The sequence below is a fragment of the Pan troglodytes genome, chromosome 1, assembly GCF_028858775.2.
Source record: "Pan troglodytes isolate AG18354 chromosome 1, NHGRI_mPanTro3-v2.0_pri, whole genome shotgun sequence".
Classification (NCBI taxonomy): domain Eukaryota; kingdom Metazoa; phylum Chordata; class Mammalia; order Primates; family Hominidae; genus Pan; species Pan troglodytes.
In genome coordinates, this window is record NC_072398.2 from 8,372,014 (window position 1) to 8,391,963 (window position 19,950).

The window sequence follows — 19,950 nt, forward strand, 5'->3', positions numbered from 1 at the left end:
GATTTCTTTTTCAGTTAAGCTCAGATATTTAATTCTAGTTTTTTTGTGGTTTTAAAAAAAAATCTGATCGTAAGGTAAATTGCCTGGGTTCTGATTTCAGCTCTGCTCTGTGACCACTTCTCCACACCTCAGTTTCTTCACCTGTAAAATGGACATAATGGTTACCAACCCCATAGGGGTTTTGTAAGGCTTATATTAACTAATACAGGAAAGCACTTAAAAGAGTACCTGCCATATACCCAAGTATATTTGAGCACTTACTATCCACACCCCTTGCTTCGCTACACATTTATTATTCCTTTAATCATCACAACAATGCTATTTTATAGATGAGAAAATTAAGGATCAGAGAGATGAAAAAGTTGGCCTATATTTATCCTATTTGTAAGTGGTAGTTCTTGAGCAAGGTAGAATCTGAATCTCAAAATGCTTAACTCCAAAACCAGCCATTGCTCTACTTTTCAAACAAATTCCCATACAGTTCCAAACTTAACATCCTTTGAAGATCACCGTTGGGCTAAGTCTTGAGATTTAATCCTGAATGTCTTTAAATGAATTTAAAGTAACTTCAAATTATTGCTGTTGTGTTTAAGACCAGAGAACTGGAGTCATTTCTTGAAACATCTATTTTCTTCAAGAAAAAAAAAAAAAAAAGAAAAGAAAATTGGAACATTCAGAATGCTCTCCAATAGTTCCAAGCTCTACACCTAACTGATATTTCACTAGAGTTGGAAGATCAAGGCACATGTTAGCTCCCTGAGCTGCGGTAGACCAGAGTGGAACCTCCCTAGATTGGGTCTAGATTGAATTGAATGAGTGCCTTTTTCCTTTTTTTTTTTTTTTTGACTTGTCTATCAAAATTCATCATCAAAACAGAATATTGCAAACTTCTTAGGGGCAAATGATCAACTATTTACCTAATCTGTCACTGGGTAAGTAATAAGAAAGAGCACACAAATTTGGAGATTTAGCAATTAAATATCACAAAATTTATTTTTGGACTTGTGCTCTGACCCAAAGTGGGTGTGGAAGACAATTTTCCATGCAATTTGTACCAAAGAGATGATTTGATTCTTCTGGGCAGTTGGCACCCTCCCAGTAAATGCAGAGGCCAAAGGTATCCAGGATGATTACTCTGTCTGAGTCAACATTACCCACTTCAGGCCTGGAGTAATTTTAAGAGACAGCAAATTTAGTTATATTCTCTAGTGATCTATGTAAGTCAACAACTTGATTTGAGGTAATTTTATGACATTTTATTAATCAAATCCCATTTTTGTAATGACTGGATGTGATTTGCCTCCTCAGTAGCTCCTAAACCAATTTAAACAATGATCTATGAATGAGATAATGAATTTGAAGATCTAAATATCCTGTAAATAGAAGGTATTCTAATCAGCATTGTTATTACCATTTTTCGCTGCTACTAGATTTGTTCTTTAGCCATGTGTGACATCATGATATTTTACTTTTCCCAAGAAATCATAAAGAAGCACCTCAACCATTATTTCTTTTTAGGAGCACATTTACAAACTGATGAAAAGTGATTCATACCCACGTTTTATAAGATCCAGTGCCTATCAGGAGCTTCTACAGGCAAAGAAAAAGGTACTGGTTTTTTGTGAGTTGTTTTTTCTTGACCTAGTTCTCAGTTATAATTATTTGGAGTAATTACCTCTGCTGAATCCAGGGTATTGGACTAATGGTAAGTGAACATACTCCAAGACCCTCCCCCAAACCTTTGCATTTTATAAGGGCCATTTAAGTTGTTTCTGTTTGTTTATTGCTTATTGTATTACTTTCTGTTTGTTTGTTTCTGCAGATGTTCATGCTTTGCAAAATTTATTAGAAGCTGTTTTCATGTTTCATGTTAGTCTTCTGTATGCCTAGTTTCATGGAATCAAAATTACAATAAAGAAAAGAAAGTAACAAAGTCATTAGGTCAAAAACTTGAAGAGAGGTTTCTTTGTTTAGTAAGCTAGAATGTATGTTTTGAACCACAGGCCTCATAACTGAAAGTAGACTCACCTTTTTCAATAATAGATGACAAAATGTAGGAATGTTTGCTTTCGAATATTTTTATTTGGCATTTATCCTGAATCACTTAATATCCCTGTGATGAATTTTATACACCTAGCATGGTAGCCAAGCACATTATGGGAGTATTGTAGTAGACCTCATTATTCAACAATGTTAATAATCAGTGTCTCTCTGTTCATAACTCCTTATGTAATCAATATAACAGGGAAGAGAAAATCTGGACATAAACATCAACGTCATTCATTCTTTTTAATGTTAAAATAGTTCATAGCTTCTTGAAACTCTGAGTTTAAATTATAATTTTGTGTAGTTCATGATCGTCATGTAGGCTAATAAGATTTTTAAAAGTCCATTGCCTTTACAACTAGAAATGGATACTTTGTAGTAACACTATCCAGTACAGCAGTCACTAGCCACGTGGGACTGTTTAAATATTAGTTAATTAAAATTACATAACATTCTAGCCAAATTTCAAGTGCTCAGTAACCACAGCTAGGGGCTTCTGTATTGGACAGCATAGAATGAGATTTCCATCCTTTTGGAAAGTTCTATTAGACATTAATGCTCTATGGAATTAATGATGTTGTCAATAGGAATTTTTTCTGATAAAAGTTTTGAGGAAATTCTGAGGATATGCTGCTAGATTTTTAAATATTTAGGCTCTGCAAATGTCAGTATGAAGGCTTCACATATCCACTTTATTTTGGCTGAATTTGATTTTGCTTGAATCACACCATTTTGTTTGTACAAGGAAAGTTTTTGGTGTAAGCAGAGCCCATGTCCTGTGAGAAGAAGCCTCCCTTGGCGGCTCTCCAACCTCTGTGGGCCTTCTGATTTAGAACATGGATTTGGTGTTGCATCATTTCATTACCCTGTCTTTCTCTGCTCTGTTTTCCTTGCTTGCTTTTAATCTTCCCTTATTTCCCTTCATCCTATCCTACCCCACATACGTAAGTCTGGAAACTCAATGGATCGCAGAACATCTTTTGAAAAATTTGCACAGAATGTGGTAAGTTTAATTTTTTGAGGAATTATGAATCATTAAGTCCAATGAAATTTTTCCAATTTCCCTATTTCTAGCCCTGTTACCCACCTTGCATTCTTGATATGACAGCAAAAGTGTTTCTTTTATTCAAATTCAGAACTTCATGTTTGCTGCTTATCTTTCTGTCCCATCCCTTTCCAAAGTAGAAAAAGATGTTATATATGAGCAAGTATCTGTACAGAATTAAAGTTTGGAAAGAAGTTTATATTACAACATATAAAAGGAAGGAATAATAATTATTCTTTATATTTTATTTTTATTCCTTGTATTCCTTTCTTTATTAAAGATAGTGCATGTATTTCTATGCTCTTTCCCTTAGCCCTTCCTGAGGCTTAAAATGTTAAGAACAATGAGGGTTCTATGCGTTTTACTTCTGCAGAGAGAAAATGATCTACTGAGCAGTTTAAAATTAAAGATTTTATATGAGTGGTGGTTGGTGACAAGATATGCCCCACCAGAGACCCACTAGCCTGCCTTTCTTATTCCTTATTTTTCAGGAAGCTGTTGAAAACTGTTGCATAAATCACCTGAGAAACCAGTAGTTTTCCTACCAGTGTTTTCTTAGTATCTTGCCATGTGTTTTGATGATATATATTTGTTTGTAAGATTCTTTTTTTTGTATTGTGCCAGTGCCTTTGGAACTTTCTGACATTGTGTAAGCTCAAACTAAAGCCTTCAACACATTTATTTTTATAGGGCAGAAACATCCCTATTTTCCCATGCCATAAAAACTGTACACCAACACTGAGGGCCAGCACTAACCTGTTATGAAAAGAGGTAGAAAAATCTTGGTTTATACTCAAGTTTGTCTGCATTGTCTGTTGAGTTGTGTGGTTTAGCTCCATGCTGCTGTGTGTGTGTGTGTTGTGGCTTTTGCTGTGATGGCCAGTTCAGTGGAGTTATGTGTGTTGAAATGTGAGCAAACTGGATTCAACAAAGATAATGGCTTTTGTTTTCAGTTTCCTTCAAGGATCCTTGTGGTGGGGAATGCTACTCATTTCTACTTGTGAATTACCATTGCAACGGTACACAGAGTATTTGAAAGAATTTGAACAGTAATATATACTGTGAACATTCAATGTGATTGCATGAATTAAAGGAATGGAGAATGATGGACTCCAGGAATTAATCACATTGTAAATAAATTTTATGAAATTTTGGCTGGCACTATTGGAACCTCTGTTCTTTAATACAGAATTTTCTGAAGCATGCCTCATAAGTCACCATGGGGCAATAAAGACAATGTCAAACAATTCTCCAAGATTTTGCTGGAGAAAGTGACTATCAGATAATGTAAGGTACTCTGTGTATTGTTTAAGAAGCATTTCAAGTTAATCCTTTTCAAATGTAATGCTGACAGAATATACTGTTCTTGAAATTACAATGGAAATTTCTGTGATATAATTTAAAATAGTGATGTAACCTGGGGAAGATGGAAAGGGGAAGTCAAATGGTTGTCCTTCTTCCAACATCATATCTAACCCACTTCTCAAACTCTTAAAATAGTACCATATGGTCACACACTGCAAACTTTAAGAAAGGGCCAACAGGAAACAAGGGGAAGGGAAGACTGATCATCCACACCTTCAGTCAACATTCACACAAATGCCACCTCTATTCTAAACCATGCGCTATGTCTTGGGACCATGTAGAAAGTATAGACTTGCAGCCATGTCCAACCCTTTGAACGCAAGGACTTTTTTGCTTATCTGTGGTGGTAGATGTTTTAAAAATTATGCACAGACCTTTTTTTTAAGATTATTCGTCATTAGTGTTAGTGTATTTTATGTGTGGCCCAAGATAATTCTTCTTGCAATGTGGCCTAGGGAAGCCAAAAGGTTGGATATCCATGGTAGTAGAGCTTGATCTCAAAGGTACCCAGTGATATAGACAAAATGTTAGGATGTACAAGGGAAAGATAAACAATTTCTACTGGGTGTTAGGGTGAGGAGGGAGGGCCCATATGTAATCTGAGAAATCCCAGAAGTTACATTTAACTGAATTTGTAGGATTTCACTAGACCAAGAAGAGCAACCACCTTCTTAAAGAGAAGTGGAAAAAAAAACAACAACTGGAATTACTGAAGGAAAAGAAGTTGAATACCATCCACACACACACACACACACACACACAAACATAGACACACACACACACACACACACACACACAAACCATAATAATAACTTTCAGACACTGTTGCTTAGTGTTAATCCTTTTCCATCCAGGAAAATAAAATGCAATCTTTTTTATTTAATACTTTTATTTGGGTGTTATTCTGAAGAAATGGGTAAGGAAATTAGAAAGGTTCTCTGAATTTCCCCTTGGTTTAGTGTTCCGTATTTTATAACTTAACGGTCGGCAGCTGTATCAAGCATCTTAGATCTTTACATACTAAATTTTATGAGACACCTTTATAGGATCAATAAAATAATTTAATGGAAGATAAAGAATGAGTGATTTTCTTATAATCAGATAGACTTACTGGAGTAAAGATGGAATTTATGTAAATATTTTAAAGGAATCCTCTACACAGGTTGCTCTGGTACATACAGGGAGGCTACAAGGTCAACAGCATCCAAGAAAGAAATGGAATAGGGGAAAATAGTAAACAAATATGTAGTCTAGGAAAATAATGGGGAAAAACTCACATTCATTGAATATCTGCCATGTACCAGGCTCTGCACTGGGCACTTTATAATATTATGTAATTTAATCCATATGCTGACCCTGTAAGGTAGATATTATTATAGCCATTATTTTACCCATTTTGTAGGTAAGAAATTTAAAGGGTCAAAGGAGGTGCATAATTTGCCCAGAGTCACATAGTTAGCGAAGGAGCTGGGACTGACTCCAAATGTATTTTGTTCCCCAATGCTATTTCCACGGATCCACCCTGCTCTTTGACATTCTCCCAACTGACAAAAAATAAATAAATCTTGCCACCTGATGATACCCACCTCCCCAGTCTGAATCCATTTCCAATGCGTGCCTATTTTTGTAAGTTGATTTACATGTTCCAGCCTAGGGTTTTTATAACCGAGGTTAGAAAAGTGGCATTGTTGTTTTTGTTTCACCCCAGAGACAAAAATATTTTGCTAGCCAGCTTTTGCAGGGGAGTTTTTGTTAGTTACCCAGATTCATAAATACTTACTAGCACTTTAGAGAAAAATTATAATAAACAGCTGAGGATTGCATTGCACTTTCAATCTTCCAAAAAATATAGACTCCTTTTTGTGTGTTTTGTTGTTGTTTTGGTCATTGTTTGCATGCACAACAATCCTGGGAGGTAGGCAGGCAGGTATCACCTTTTTTCACAGACAAAAAAATGGGGAAATAGTGAGGTGAGGGCACCTTCACCAATATCTTGCAGCTGTTGAGCATTAGAGCTGGAACTGGAAGCAAGCTTTTTCTTTTACTTTAAATTCATTACTCTTTATAGATTATTCTTATTCTTTTCATTAATCCCAAAATGGGTAGGATAAAAATAACTCACATTTGTGTAATGCCCGCATTGGGGTTTGTTGTCTCAAGAAAGCTCCTTTTCATGCCTTGTTGTTTACTCTTTTATTTCTTTATTTTTCTTGCTATCAGAGAAGTCTCTTAAGGTTGGTCTTCCAAGGGTTACTATGTCCTCTCATACCTTTAAATGTTATTAAGTTGACTTTATTCTCTTTCAAAAAGGTTCATATGCTTTAAGAATTATGAAAATTATTTTCTTCATCACCATCATCAAATCTGACACCACTTTTTCAGCCATTAAAATATCATAGCATCTGCTGGGCACGGTGGCTCATGCCTGTCATCCCAGCACTTTGAGAGGCCGAGGTGGGTGGATCACCTGAGGTCAGGAGTTCAAGACCAGCCTGGCCAACATGGTGAAAGCCTGTCTCTACTAAAAATACAAAAATTAGCCGGGCGTGGTGGTGCACACCTGTAATCCCAGCTACTTGGGATACTGAGGCAGGAAAATTGCTTGAACTCAGGAGGCGGATGTTGCAGTGAGCAGAGATCTTGCCATTGCACTCCAACCTGGGTGACAAAAGAGAAACTCTGTCTCAAAAAATAAGAAAAGATAACATGATAAGATAAGAAAAACCATAGCATCTGTCTTCTCCGCAAACATTAAGGAGGGACAGATAGAAAACAAAGGAAAAACAGGGTAGGATGACTGATCAGCCACACCTTCAATCAAGATTCATAATCAAGTGCCAGCTGTGTGACTCACCTTCTGTCTTGTCTTTGTGTGAACAATATAAGTTTCCCGGAAAGTAGCTACAGTTCTTCACTGACTGAAGACTAATTGGTGGTGGAGATCTGTCATTAACGTGTAACACACTGGTTTTGTCTTTGGGTGAAGTGGAAATTAAATCAGCCTGGCTCTGGGCTACAAAAGTAGAAAAGTAAAAATGAATATTAGAAAGTATTGATGTTGAACACCCAGGGATTCACCTAATCTTATCTCTTTTTGAAAATATTTCCACCCTATCTTAATGAAGACAATTATCTGTAGAGACTTTAAAAGAATCCATAGAAAAAAGATGATGCCTCCTTGGCTATCCCATTCTGTCTGTCCTGGTGTATTTGTGCTGGTGGATTGAGCTCCTAACTGTGCTCTGGGGACTGCAAGGAATGACCAGAAGTTGTGGAGACTCCGTGAGAGAAATTTAACAGGAGTGGGTTGGCCCTGAAATCAGTTGATCTTTAGGATCAAATCTGTTTGTTGTTGTTGTTGTTGTTGTTGCGACACAATTTCAGTCTGTCACCCAAGCTGCAGTGCAGTGGCACGATCTCGGCTCACTGCAACCTCTACCTCCATGGTTCAAACAATTCTCCTGCCTCAACCTCCTAAGTAGCTGGGACTACAGGCACCCGCCAACACTCCCGGCTAATTTTTTGTATTTTAGTAGAGATGGGGTTTCACCATGTTGGGCAGGCTGGTCTTGGACTCCTGACCTCAAGTGATCTGCCCATCTCAGCTTCCCAAACTGCTGGGATTACAGGTGTGAGCCACTGTGCCCAGCTGAAATCTGTTTTTAACTCTGTAACTCAATTGTTTAAATGTTGATAGGAGCAAATGTAAATGTAAATCCTCTTATTTGAAATAGAAAACAAAGAAGATACAATACTTAGTTCCTTTAGAATGTTATTTTGATTAAATAAAATTAAATGATTTATCTAAGCCCACTGTGGAATTACTGGTTAATACAGCCTTATGCAGATTATATATAAGTGGTAACATGGTAAAAAGAGCCTGGGCCAAGGAATTTGATGTGTTTCTATTTAGGTTTGAAACCTAGTCCTATATATTCTAGCCATGTGAATTTTAAAAAATCATTTAAGGCCGGGTGCGGTGGCTCATGCCTGTAATCTCAGCACTTTGTGGGGCTGAGGCGGGAACGTGGCTCTAGGCCAAGAGTTCGAGAACAACCTGGGCAACATGGCAAGACCCCGTCTCTGCAAAAACAATAATAATTATAATAACAATAAAAGAAAAAATCATTTAAACTACTGAACCTCAGTTTCTTCACCTCTAGACGACCCTCTCTACCCAGACACAGCTCCAATTAGCATTTTGCACAAATAAATATAAATACTTAAGAATTTGAATTATATTTAAATATTCTTTTGAAACATTCTTTATTCACTTAAAATGCATTGTAAATGTCTTCCAAATAATTGACTATTTTTCTACATGATTCTATTTATTAACCATGCAAAATTCTTTTGAATGGATATGCCCTGTAATTTTTCTGATCATCTATTAATGGACGTTTAGGTTGTTGCTTATTTATTATTCATTGCTTTTATAGGTCAAAGTACAATAAAATCAAAGTTATATATTGATTTTCTTTTCATAAAAAATTGAACTGCTTAGTTAAATGGAATGTAAATTTACAAGGGAAGAGGTATCCATTTATCTCTTTTTATCTCTTTTGTATCTTTATTTTTTCCTTCATGCAAGAGCATACACTAGAGGGAAAAATAACTTATTCTGGAAGGTGGGAATCAGCTGTTGTATTCCTGATTTCCAAAACCAGTGTGTTACACATCAATGACAGACCTCCACCACCAATTAGTCTTCAGTCAGTGAAGAACTGTAGCTACTTTCCGGGAAACATATTTTTTTTTTAAGACACTGTTGAAAACTTGAAGGATACTTTTTAGTCCCTGGTCAAATGATTTTTAACTTGGTTTGATTTTTGTTGTTGGTGGTGGTGGTGGTGGGTTTTTTTGTTTGTTTGTTTGTTTGAGACGGAGTTTTGCTCTTGTTGTCCAGGCTGGAGTGCAATGGTGTGATCTCGGCTCACTGCAACCTCCGCCTCCCAGGTTCAAGCGATTCTCCTGCCTCAGCCTCCAAATAGCTGGGATTACAGGCATGCGCCACCAGGCCCAGCTAATTTTTTTGTATTTTTAGTAGAGACGGGGTTTCTCCATGGTGGTCAGGCTGGTCTCAAACTCCCGACCTCAGGTGATCCGCCCGCCTCGGCCTCCCAATGTGCTGGAATTACAGGCATGAGCCACCACGCCCAGCCTTACTTGGATTTTATTAAATGTAAAATCTAGTGTGAGATTTCCCTCCATATTCTAATAACCTATAAAACGTATAAAACTATAATCTGGGAACTCCCCTCTGCATACAGTGTAAACCTGTGAATAATACAGGTGCCACGTCTGGGAATCACAGCCCCAGCCCAGCTATGGAGCCAGGGTAGGAGCAGTGCAGTACAGTGTCAAATCTACTTGGGCAGTCCCTCAGCTGCCCATTCCTGGCACGTTTGGGATGGACCTTGGTTCTGTTCGGGATTGAGCCATGTCCCTCCTGGCTGAACACTCTGGACTTTACTGATTGGACCTACATGCACATTAGTGTAAACAGGCTATTTTGGAAAGGGTCCTAGGACAAATAAAAAGAAAACATATAAACTTGCCATTGGATTTGTTCCCCATAAATAATCCCAACAGAGAAAATTGACCTGGTGGCCTGGGATCCACGCATCTGCTACATTGATATCATTGTTTTTATATACCATTATTCTAGTTTCTAAATCATTCATTCATCAACAGGTAGTAAGTTTTGACTAAGTGTCAGGTTATGTGATACTCTTTGTGGTTAAAAAAGACAGTTTGGCTGTCCTTACTTTCACTTCCCTTGATATCAATTTCTACCACAATAAAGTAGAGACAAGCCTTAGAGTATTCAGAAAGTTCATTTTCTAGATTATATATATATTAATGAAGTTGTAGGCATGGTAAGAGCTCCATAGAGTGAGTCAGATCCTCAACTGACACAAACACCCATCATAATGAGGCAGATTATCTGCTTCACAAAACACTCATCATAGGACACAAGCAGACTTGGAACCTACGAGAAGGAAGGTTTTGATTTTACATCTCTGCCCTGTGAATTTACCTTAAAGAAAGCCTTTGTGCATATTATTTTAGGGTTGAGTGCTATGGATTCTGTTGCTTGGGATTATAGATACACTAATATAGGTAAACTACGCTTAAAAATTCCTACTATGGCTGGGCACGGTGGCTCACGCCTGTAATCCCAGCACTTTGGGAGGCTGAGGCGGACTGATCACAAGGTCAGGAGATCGAGACCATCCTGGCTAACACGGTGAAACCCCGTCTCTACTAACAATACAAAAAAAAATTAACTGGCCGTGGTGGCGGACACCTGTAGTCCCAGCTACTCGGGAGGCTGAGGTAGGAGAATGGCATGAACCGGGAAGGTGGAGCTTGCAGTGAGCCAAGATCATGCCACTGCACTCCAGCCTGGGCGACAGTGCAAGACTCTGTCTCAAAAAAAAAAAAAATATATATATATATATATATATATATATATATATATATATATTCCTACTACACCTTCAGTGAAAATAATTTATAAACTGGCCATTGAGTTTCCCCACCATAGATATTACCAGCAAGCATATGAAATGTGTCTGCTCAAAGATGAACTATTTTCTCGTCTTTCTTCTGCTGTGGACCTGAAACCATCTCATTTGTCATTTTGTAGTTGGCAGATATGGCTATCCATCTTATTTTATTGAAACTGGCAGTGATGATAACTTGCCTGAGAAAACAATTTTAGTTTCCCTGCAGCATGATGTAAATTGATCGGTGTGCAATGTATCAGACCTTGTAGCCTAATTGAGTTCAGACAATATATCTTCATTTTCCCCTGGCAGCATCGTTAGTTCTTAAGTTGCTGCTCAAGTTCTGTGAGCTCTGAATTGTATATCATGGGTTTTTGTCAGAGTGTCCGATACAGCCCTGGGGGTTCCTAAGGAATGCTGTGGGGCTGCTGAGTAGACACTCCCCACAGTGGGAAATGTCACCCCTGCTGCTACATATGCCAGGGGCAGAAGTTTCTACAGCATTTCCCAAAGTATTGTGTTCCAATGAATATGAAGTCTTGGGTTTATGCCAGTAGCTATGAGGCTTCAGCCAGAGACCATCCTGGGGGCTCTGTATGATAAGTTTACAAACCAAGAGCACCCATGTATTCAAGCACTGCTAGATTCTTATATCCAACAACAACAACAAAACAGTTATTGGGAACCTACTGTGGGCCAGGCAATTTGTTCTGAGAATGGATAGATAAGACAAAGCCTCTGCCCATAGGAAGTTTATACTTTGCAAAAGGACAGATATGAACACAAATTACTACTTTGGGGATACTACTAACAGTTGCACCTGAGTTGGTTCATTCTGCTCATGCAAGTTAACTGTTCAGTGAACAGATTTGGCTTTCCACTAACTTCCTTAATATAAATCATGATAGCTTCTCTTAAAACAGTGCAGAGTAGGCAGGGAGAGGAAGAGTTAAGGCCTAAGCAAGAGACCTGCCTACTAAACAGTGGGGCCCTGCAGGAGAGAGAGAGACAGAGCAAAGGTGGCAAAGAAAGAGGGTCTGAAGATGGCAAATTCAGGCAGGGACTACTGTGGAGGTTTCCAGTTAGAGAAGCAGAGTACAGAAGAAGGTAATCAAGAACATATCCTGTGCTCTGGATCTACACATGGGCCATCATCATCTACACAGCAGATGAGGGCAAGCTAGGAGAATCTAGAGATAGGAGGATGTGTTTGCAGCATCAGCAGCTACTGTAGTCATCTGCACATTAGATGATAACAAAAACTTGGGTAGCAAAATAGAAGAAATGAAGGAAGAAGAAGACTTGTAGCACCAATAAACTTTTTAGAACATTTTTGAACCAAGTTTACTGGAAGACTTGACAGCAGAAAAATAAATGTCACACTGTCTCACTTTAAAATCATGTTATATATGACCATTAGCTCATTATGTTGCATTATCACTTTTATTTTATTTGATGATATTTGAACTTGAATTATTATTCAAAATGATCTGAATCTCATATTATGGGACAAAATTGTAGCTCAGTAAAGCAAGGAGATATAGGACTTATATCTTCTATGTAATGTAATCTTAGCATTTCAACATTTGGCACAGTACCTTGCAGATGGTCAATTCTCAATCTCAATTTATGTCATTGAATTAAACAGCATTGAATAGAATGAAAAAGACTTAAGCAGAATTCCATCAGTGGTCTAAAGGGTAATATTTGCACATTATTTTTATAAATTTGTTTTAAGTATCTAGGAAAAAGATGAATGGAAGTTGTTGATGTAAAGTTTGGGTTTATTATGATGTCCAAATTTAATTTCCACCAAAAGTGGAGTCGTATATTAATTATTTCTAGTTGTGAGGCCACTTACTAGACAGCCCTGGGTCATCAACAAGGCATCTCTTTCAAAATCCTTTTCTCTTGCTTAGTCTAAAGACACATGTAGCTTCATATATACTCATTAGCATTCTTTTATGAAACCTCTTTCAGAAAAGAAAGCCATTTTTATACTGATGACAAGCTGTGGTTGTAATTTTTTCTTTTCCATAATTTTTGCTAGTACCCAGAAAGCAATGACACTAAAATAGACAATTTAAAATAGTGATACATTAGACATCTTTATCTAAATTGCATCCATCTATAAGCATGGATGTATTATGTGTATATCTACAGACACCTTGGTGCATTTTTCATATGTTTTTGGCTGATACTGTACACAAGCCCAGATTGGGCAAAATCTCCTGCCCTCTTCATTGCGTACCATATTTTGATGGCTGTTGTCATTGTTTTTGTCAATGGCCAGTACCTAAGAATAATAGGAACACACATTGGACAATCCTAAATACACCACTTATACCTGTAATTTCAACCAGCAGAATCCATTACTAAAATAGGCTGTGGCAGTTGTTGGAAATTTAAAGCACATTCTCTAGAATGCTCTATTATTCCTGGGGGGAAAAAAGTTCATCATCAGTTTTTTGCCTCTTTGAGTCATGCAGATTTTATTTTGGTATTAAAGAAGTTTTTCATCTATTTCATCAGCCAAATTACCCAATAGACATGGGCTCAGTTACTACAAAGGAGAATAACAAGTCCCTATTATCAACACTGTTCACCTGAAATAGACATATTAATATCTAACAAGAATATATTCCTAACATGAGATAGAAAAGATTATTGGGAGAGCTTTCTCTTTTCTGATTGTAAAATGTAAATCTTCAAGGTACTTTCAGGAGATCTGGGGAATGATAAAATTTTTGGAGTTTCAGAATTGAAAAGGAACTTAGAGGTCCCTATTTCCCTGGGTCCAATTCCCAGCCCATTGCAAGAATCTTTTCTGTAGGCTCAGTGACAAATGGGTATTCAGCATTTCGCAGTTCCTGAGTATCTGAGATGTGGTACCCGTAGACAGCAGACCATTCCATCTCTTAGAAATCCCTTCCATAATCCACTTTTCTGTAACTTCCAGCTGTTAATCCTAGTTCTATTTCCTGAAGCCACTGCAGAGTAATACAAGCACTTCCTCTAGATGACAACTAGTGAATTGCTTGAAGGTGTGATTTACATCACCTCCCCCAAGTTTTCTTTTTCTTTCCCTTAGTTAAAATCTCTACGTTGGCCGGGCACAGTGGCTCATGCCTGTAATCCCAGCACTTTGGGAGGCCGAGGCAAGGGGTTGTGGGGATCACTTAAGGCCAGGAGTTCAAGATCAGCCTGGGCAACAAAATAGATCTGGTCTCTATAAAAAACAAATTTATAAATTAAAAAAAAAACTCTACTTCATTTTATTTTTTTCTTTCTTTCCTTTTTGTTTTTGTTTTGTTTTGTTTTGTTTTGTTGTTTTTTGAGACAGAATCTCAGTCTGTTACCCAGGATGGAGTGCAGTGGTGTGATTTTGGCTCCCTGCAACCTCCACCTCCCCAGCTCAAGTGATTCTCCTGCTTCAGCCTCCCAAATAGCTTGGATTACAGGCATGCGCTATTGGGCAAAATTCACCCCCGATATTTCACATAGGTTCTTTTCTATTTTCCCTAAGTGTCAGCTGGTCTGAGAAATAAAGGGACAGAGTACAAAAGAGAAATTTTAAAGCTGGGTGTCTGGGGGAGATATCACATGTCGGCAGGTTCCGTGATGCCCCAGAAGCCGCAAAACCAGCAAGTTTTTATTAGTGATTTTCAAAAGGGGAGGGAGTGTACGAATAGGGTGTGGGTCACAGAGATCACATGCTTCACAAGGTAATACGATATCACAAGGTAAATGGAGGCAGGGCAAGATCACAGGACCACAGGACCGGGGCGAAATTAAAATTGCTAATGAAGTTTCGGGCAGGCATTGTCATTGATAACATCTTATCAGGAAACAGGGTTTGAGAGCAGACAACCGGTCTGACCAAAATTTATTAGGCAGGAATTTCCTCGTCCTAATAAGCCTGGGAGCGCTACAGGAGACCAGGGCTTGTTTCATCCCACAGCTACAACTGTAATAGCCATCCCCAAAGCGGCCATTTCAGAGGCCTCCCCTCAGGGACACATTCTCTTTCTCAGGGATGTTCCTTGCTGAGAAAAATAATTCAGCGATATTTCTCCCATTTGCTTTTGAAAGAAGAGAAATATGGCTCTGTTCTGCCTGGCTCACCAGCAGTCAGAGTTTAAGGTTATCTCTCTTGTTCCCTGAACATTGCTGTTATCCTGTTCTTTTTTCAAGGTGCCCAGATTTCATATTGTTCAAACACACATGCTCTACAACAATTTGTACAGTTAACGCACTCATCACAGGGTCCTGAGGTGACATACATCCTCCTCAGCTTATGAAGATGACGGGATTAAGAGATTAAAGACAGGCATAGGAAATCACAAGGGTATTGATTGGGGAAGTGGTAAGTGTCCATGAAATCTTCACAATTTATGTTCAGAGATTGCAGTAAAGACAGGCATAAGAAATTATAAAAGTATTAATTTGGGAAACTAATAAATGTCCATGAAATCTTCACAATTTATGTTCTTCTGCCATGGCTTCAGCTGGTCCCTCCATTCAGGGTCCCTGACTTCCCACAACAATGCGCCACCACACTCGGCTAATTTTTGTATTTTTAGTAGAGAGGAGGTTTCACCATGTTGGCAAGGCCGGTCTCAAATGCCTGACCTCAAGTGATCCACCCACCTTGGCCTCCCAAAGTGCTGGGATTACAGGGGTGAACCACCACACCCTGCCTACTTCATTATTTCTCTAAGTGTAGTCCAACTATCCATACCTCAAAAATCACCAGGGGCTTGGCAAATGCAGATTTGTAACCTCATCTCTACTAATAATAATTAGAATTATTCTGTCTTTTTCTCTGCTCCACGTTGGTTACAAGCATCCCAAAACCATACAGTTTAAAAATCATCACACAAATAGAAGTATTCCCAGCTGATCTCTCCTTACTAAACATCCGTGGTTCTCACTTGACATGCATCAGAATCACCTGGAGTGCTCATGATAACACAGATTGCTGGACTCCATCTTTCAGAAAGTCTACGTAAGTCATTTTCTGATGGATCCAATTCAAGTGTTTTCATGTTTAACCAATTCTCAGTGATGCTGATGCTGCTGATTTTAAGACCACACTTTGAAAACCACTGCCCTAGACGTACCAATGCTCTTCACTTTCTCCACGGTGAATGTCAAGAGCCACAAATGTCACAGCTGAGAGGCTGCTGTCCAATTAGGTCCTCACATTTCTGCAACCACCCATTGAACTGTATAGTATAAGAGTCCATTTTTGTTTGTTTTGTTCCATTTGTTCCCATAGCTGTTTATAATTAAATTTATTGCATATTGCATTTAAGTACTTTATTAAAATAAACCTGTTGAAATTTGAGTATAAAAAGAAAAAGATATTTCTGTGAAAACTAAGCTGAACACAAAAACACTTGATAAAGTAAAGATGTCTTAAATGTTGATAGCAAATTAAATCTGAGTGTCACTTAAAATGGGAAAGTGAGCTTCTAATGTTGTCCCATTTAATAATTTCCTGTTCTTTCATCCTGCTGTTTGCTCACTTTGTACATGTGCTCCAGTTCATCAATAGGCCTCGTAATCGTAACCGAACACAATATTTGATATGGCCCAGCCAGCATATACTATAACTTTTAAAATCTAACCTGAAAATTGCATCAACTTCCCCATGGTAGCCCCCAACCAGAGCAACATGTAATGTCATTTGGGGCTTAAAATAAAATACTGTAAAAATTGGATTTTTTTTCTCATGTGCTGAGATTACATGTCCCTAATTTTGTGTTTTGCTGCTACGTTTCTTTGTTCATTGTTTACTTATTCACTTTAGTGTATGTTGGCTCTTTACCCTTCTTTCCACTAAATTTATCTTGTGAGTTATAGCTCATTTTTATAGCTTTACATAATTTTTTGAAGTATTTCTTTGTTACTCGATCTTTAAACCAAGGTTATCATATGTAGATCATACATACATTTTATCAGAATTTCATCAGTTTAATCTTTCAAATTACTGATTAAAATGCCATAAGGAACAGGGAGGAAGACAGAATTCCGCTGCCCTAATAGCACACTTTGAAGGTCATTGTTTGTTTAGTTATGAAGCACATGTTTCTCTTTTTCAATCACAGAGATACTGCAAATCCTGCTGCATGCCTTACGTAGCTGAAGGTCTTTTGTTTAAAGCAAGTTCCTGTGCTCAAATCTGGTAAACTCCTTTTTAAAATGAATAAAGGACCATCTGTATGACAGACCAAAATGTAATACAGGGTCTACAGGGAGCTCCTTGCAAACATATAATGTCGTAAGAGCAACACACCATTAGAAGAATGAGGGAGGGACTTAGGCAATTTTAACAAAAGAAATACAAACAGTACATTGATATGTGAGAAAACAAAAAAGAAAAACTATTGTTATTAATACCCAAGTAAAATTCAGAAAGCAGCACAATCTCTTTTTCCTCCAAATAGATGTGTTTTGTTAATATGATAACATCTAGTATTAGAAAGGGGTTAAGAAAATAGGTGATCTCATACAGTGCTCATAAAAGTCTGAATTGCTACCACTTTTGTCGAATAGAATTTGACAGAATGTGCCAGAAGGTCAAAAATCTCTCACTTTGAATCAGTAATTCAAGTTCTAGTAGTTTAATCCTAAAAAAAACCCAGATGTTCCCACATATAAAAAATATTTGTTGCATTATATAATCGTCAAATATAGAACACAATCTGAAAGTACAACAATTGTGAATTTCTTAACTATATCAAGACATATCTACTGTTGGACTCTTATACAAATATTAAAAATTATATTTTAAAGCATTGGCTTTTGTTTCTTTTAATGATACCCATATTTGACACATTTTTAAAAAAATATTGATTTTTCTATTGTTCCTTGCAGAGCAGGGCTAATCCATAGGCAGTGTGCCCAGAGTAGCCACATTTGATCGACACATACATGTGTTTGTGTGTATTTGTATATGTGTGTGTGTACATATATATGGTTACTGTATAAACTGTATTTGTGTGTGTTTATATGTACATAGAACTGAAATAACAATACATTCCCTTATGTGCAATGCAATCTGATTTTTAAAATGTATTCTGTACTTAATTTTTTTCTAAATGTTGGCTGCATCTCTCTAAATTGATTTCCTTACCAACTAATGCATTTAGTTGGTAAAACAATATTATTTTTGAAGAAACATCCATAACATGGGTAATTGAACAAAATGTAATCTCTTTAATACACATGTTACTCAGAATATGACATAGTACCATACACAGTATAATTTCAGTTTTGTAAAAAAAATTTTAAACGTATCTGTGTATAAAAAGGTAGAAGGACATAATAGAATGTAAATGATCATATTTCAAGTAATATTTATTTCTTCTCTTTTTTCTATGTTTTCTTCATTTTCTTTAGTGAACATATACTGGTTTATTATGGAAAAATATTTTAAGAAAATGAAAGTATTTGGCTATACTTATTCTTTCTCAATTCTCTTAGGAAGCTAGTGACCAGTACTTAAATGTATATGTGTTCATAAGCTATCTCTTTTTAGTACGTAGTACTAGAATATTTTTCAGCATTCAACATTAAATATGACAGTTTCAAAACTAACTACAGAATCCTCTTCCTCTTGTCCTTTCCATCTTAAATCTCAAGAATTTGAGCTTATCTTTAACATTCTAGGAACTCACCCACCTCCACAGTTTTATAAAAATTATTCACTGTGTTTCAGCAAACTCACTTGTAAGTTTACCTGGAAGAACTGATTTCATTTAAATTATGCAAGAGCTTCCCTAACACCTAGCCTAGCTTGAATTCCTTCTTAGCACCTGCCTACTTGAAAATATTCTGATTCTATTAGTCAATCTGTTAACATTTAGGGTGTGACCAGTGACCCCCATCCCTCTCTCCACCATGTCTCTCCTCCCCCAAATTAAAAGTTAATTTTCCCAAGACCTTGGAATCTCATTACCCTGATTTCTAGAAGTTTATTCCCTTAATGAGATTTGCAGCCAAGGAGCTCAGCTCTTGCAAATAATCAACTACTTATTTGGAGACTGCTATAATATTAATGTTTAACAGCTGTCCGTTATCACTTCATCAGGCCAGATGACTTACAAAATCACATAAGAAGGCATATAAAAGCGCTAATGCAGGTTCTACCAGCAAGAAGAATTCAAAGAGGGAACCGGAGGAGTTTAGGGATAGTTAGAAAGCTTTAGCAAGGACATAGATAGGAAGTTCATCTTTGAAGAGTGGATAGGGTCTGAACAGGTACATGCACAAACAGGTGACCAGCGGAGAGAGCAGCAGGCACAAGGGCCAGCCAAAGAACCACTTCATGGGTAACAGTAAAGAGTCTGAAAGGCCACGGAACCCAGGTAGTGAAGGATTTGGAAATCCAGGCAAGGATGTTTATATTTATAAGTAAAACGGGAATTTTCAACATGAGAGTAAAATAACAAACATCTAGCATCCCTTAGTTTAGACTCTGCTAAGAGCACTCCCTATCCCTGGTTCAATAAGTGGAAAAGGCATTTTTCAACATGAGAGTAAAATAATAAACAGATAACATCCTTTAGCTCAGACTCTCCTAAAAACATTCCCCATCTCTGGTCCAATAGCATCTCACTTTACCACCATATGGTCAGTTCTTTTTATTAACATAGCTGTGGGGTTGAGCATCTGGTGAGACAGTTGGATCACATAAACCAGTGGAAAGGCAATGATAAGATTTTACCTTTCTTATTCCCAGTGCCTCTCCATAGTCTCTGCAGCCTACAAGGCACTCAAGAATATCCATCCCAGTCTACAGCAACATATGGGAGAGACTCGGAGGCAGTGGCTGGAGACAGACAAGCAGGAATTGCGAAAGGATAGCGAAAATGGAGGTTAACTTTTTTTTCAAAAAAAAAATCTTTTTTTTTCTGAGGCGGAGTCTTATTCTGTTGCCCAGTCTGGAGCGCAGTGGAGCAATCTCGGTTCACT

At 37.5% G+C, this 19,950-nt stretch overlaps 1 protein-coding gene across 11 annotated transcripts in view; it reads left to right on the plus strand.

Moving 5' to 3' along the window:
- Positions 1 to 19,950, plus strand: part of RGS7 (regulator of G protein signaling 7) — a 599,504-nt gene that overhangs the window by 561,451 nt on the left and 18,103 nt on the right. For 4 of the 11 annotated variants that reach the window (XM_054660839.2, XM_054660845.2, XM_525113.8 and 1 more), the window contains one exon: positions 1,519 to 1,608. In XM_054660839.2, the coding sequence (XP_054516814.1) occupies positions 1,519 to 1,608 (90 nt within the window). Of the gene's footprint in view, positions 1 to 1,518; positions 1,609 to 2,995; positions 3,050 to 3,781; positions 3,863 to 19,717; positions 19,874 to 19,950 lie in introns of those variants that run through there. The other 7 variants (XM_054660842.2, XM_009441734.4, XM_054660848.2 and 4 more) reach the window with 4 other exon arrangements.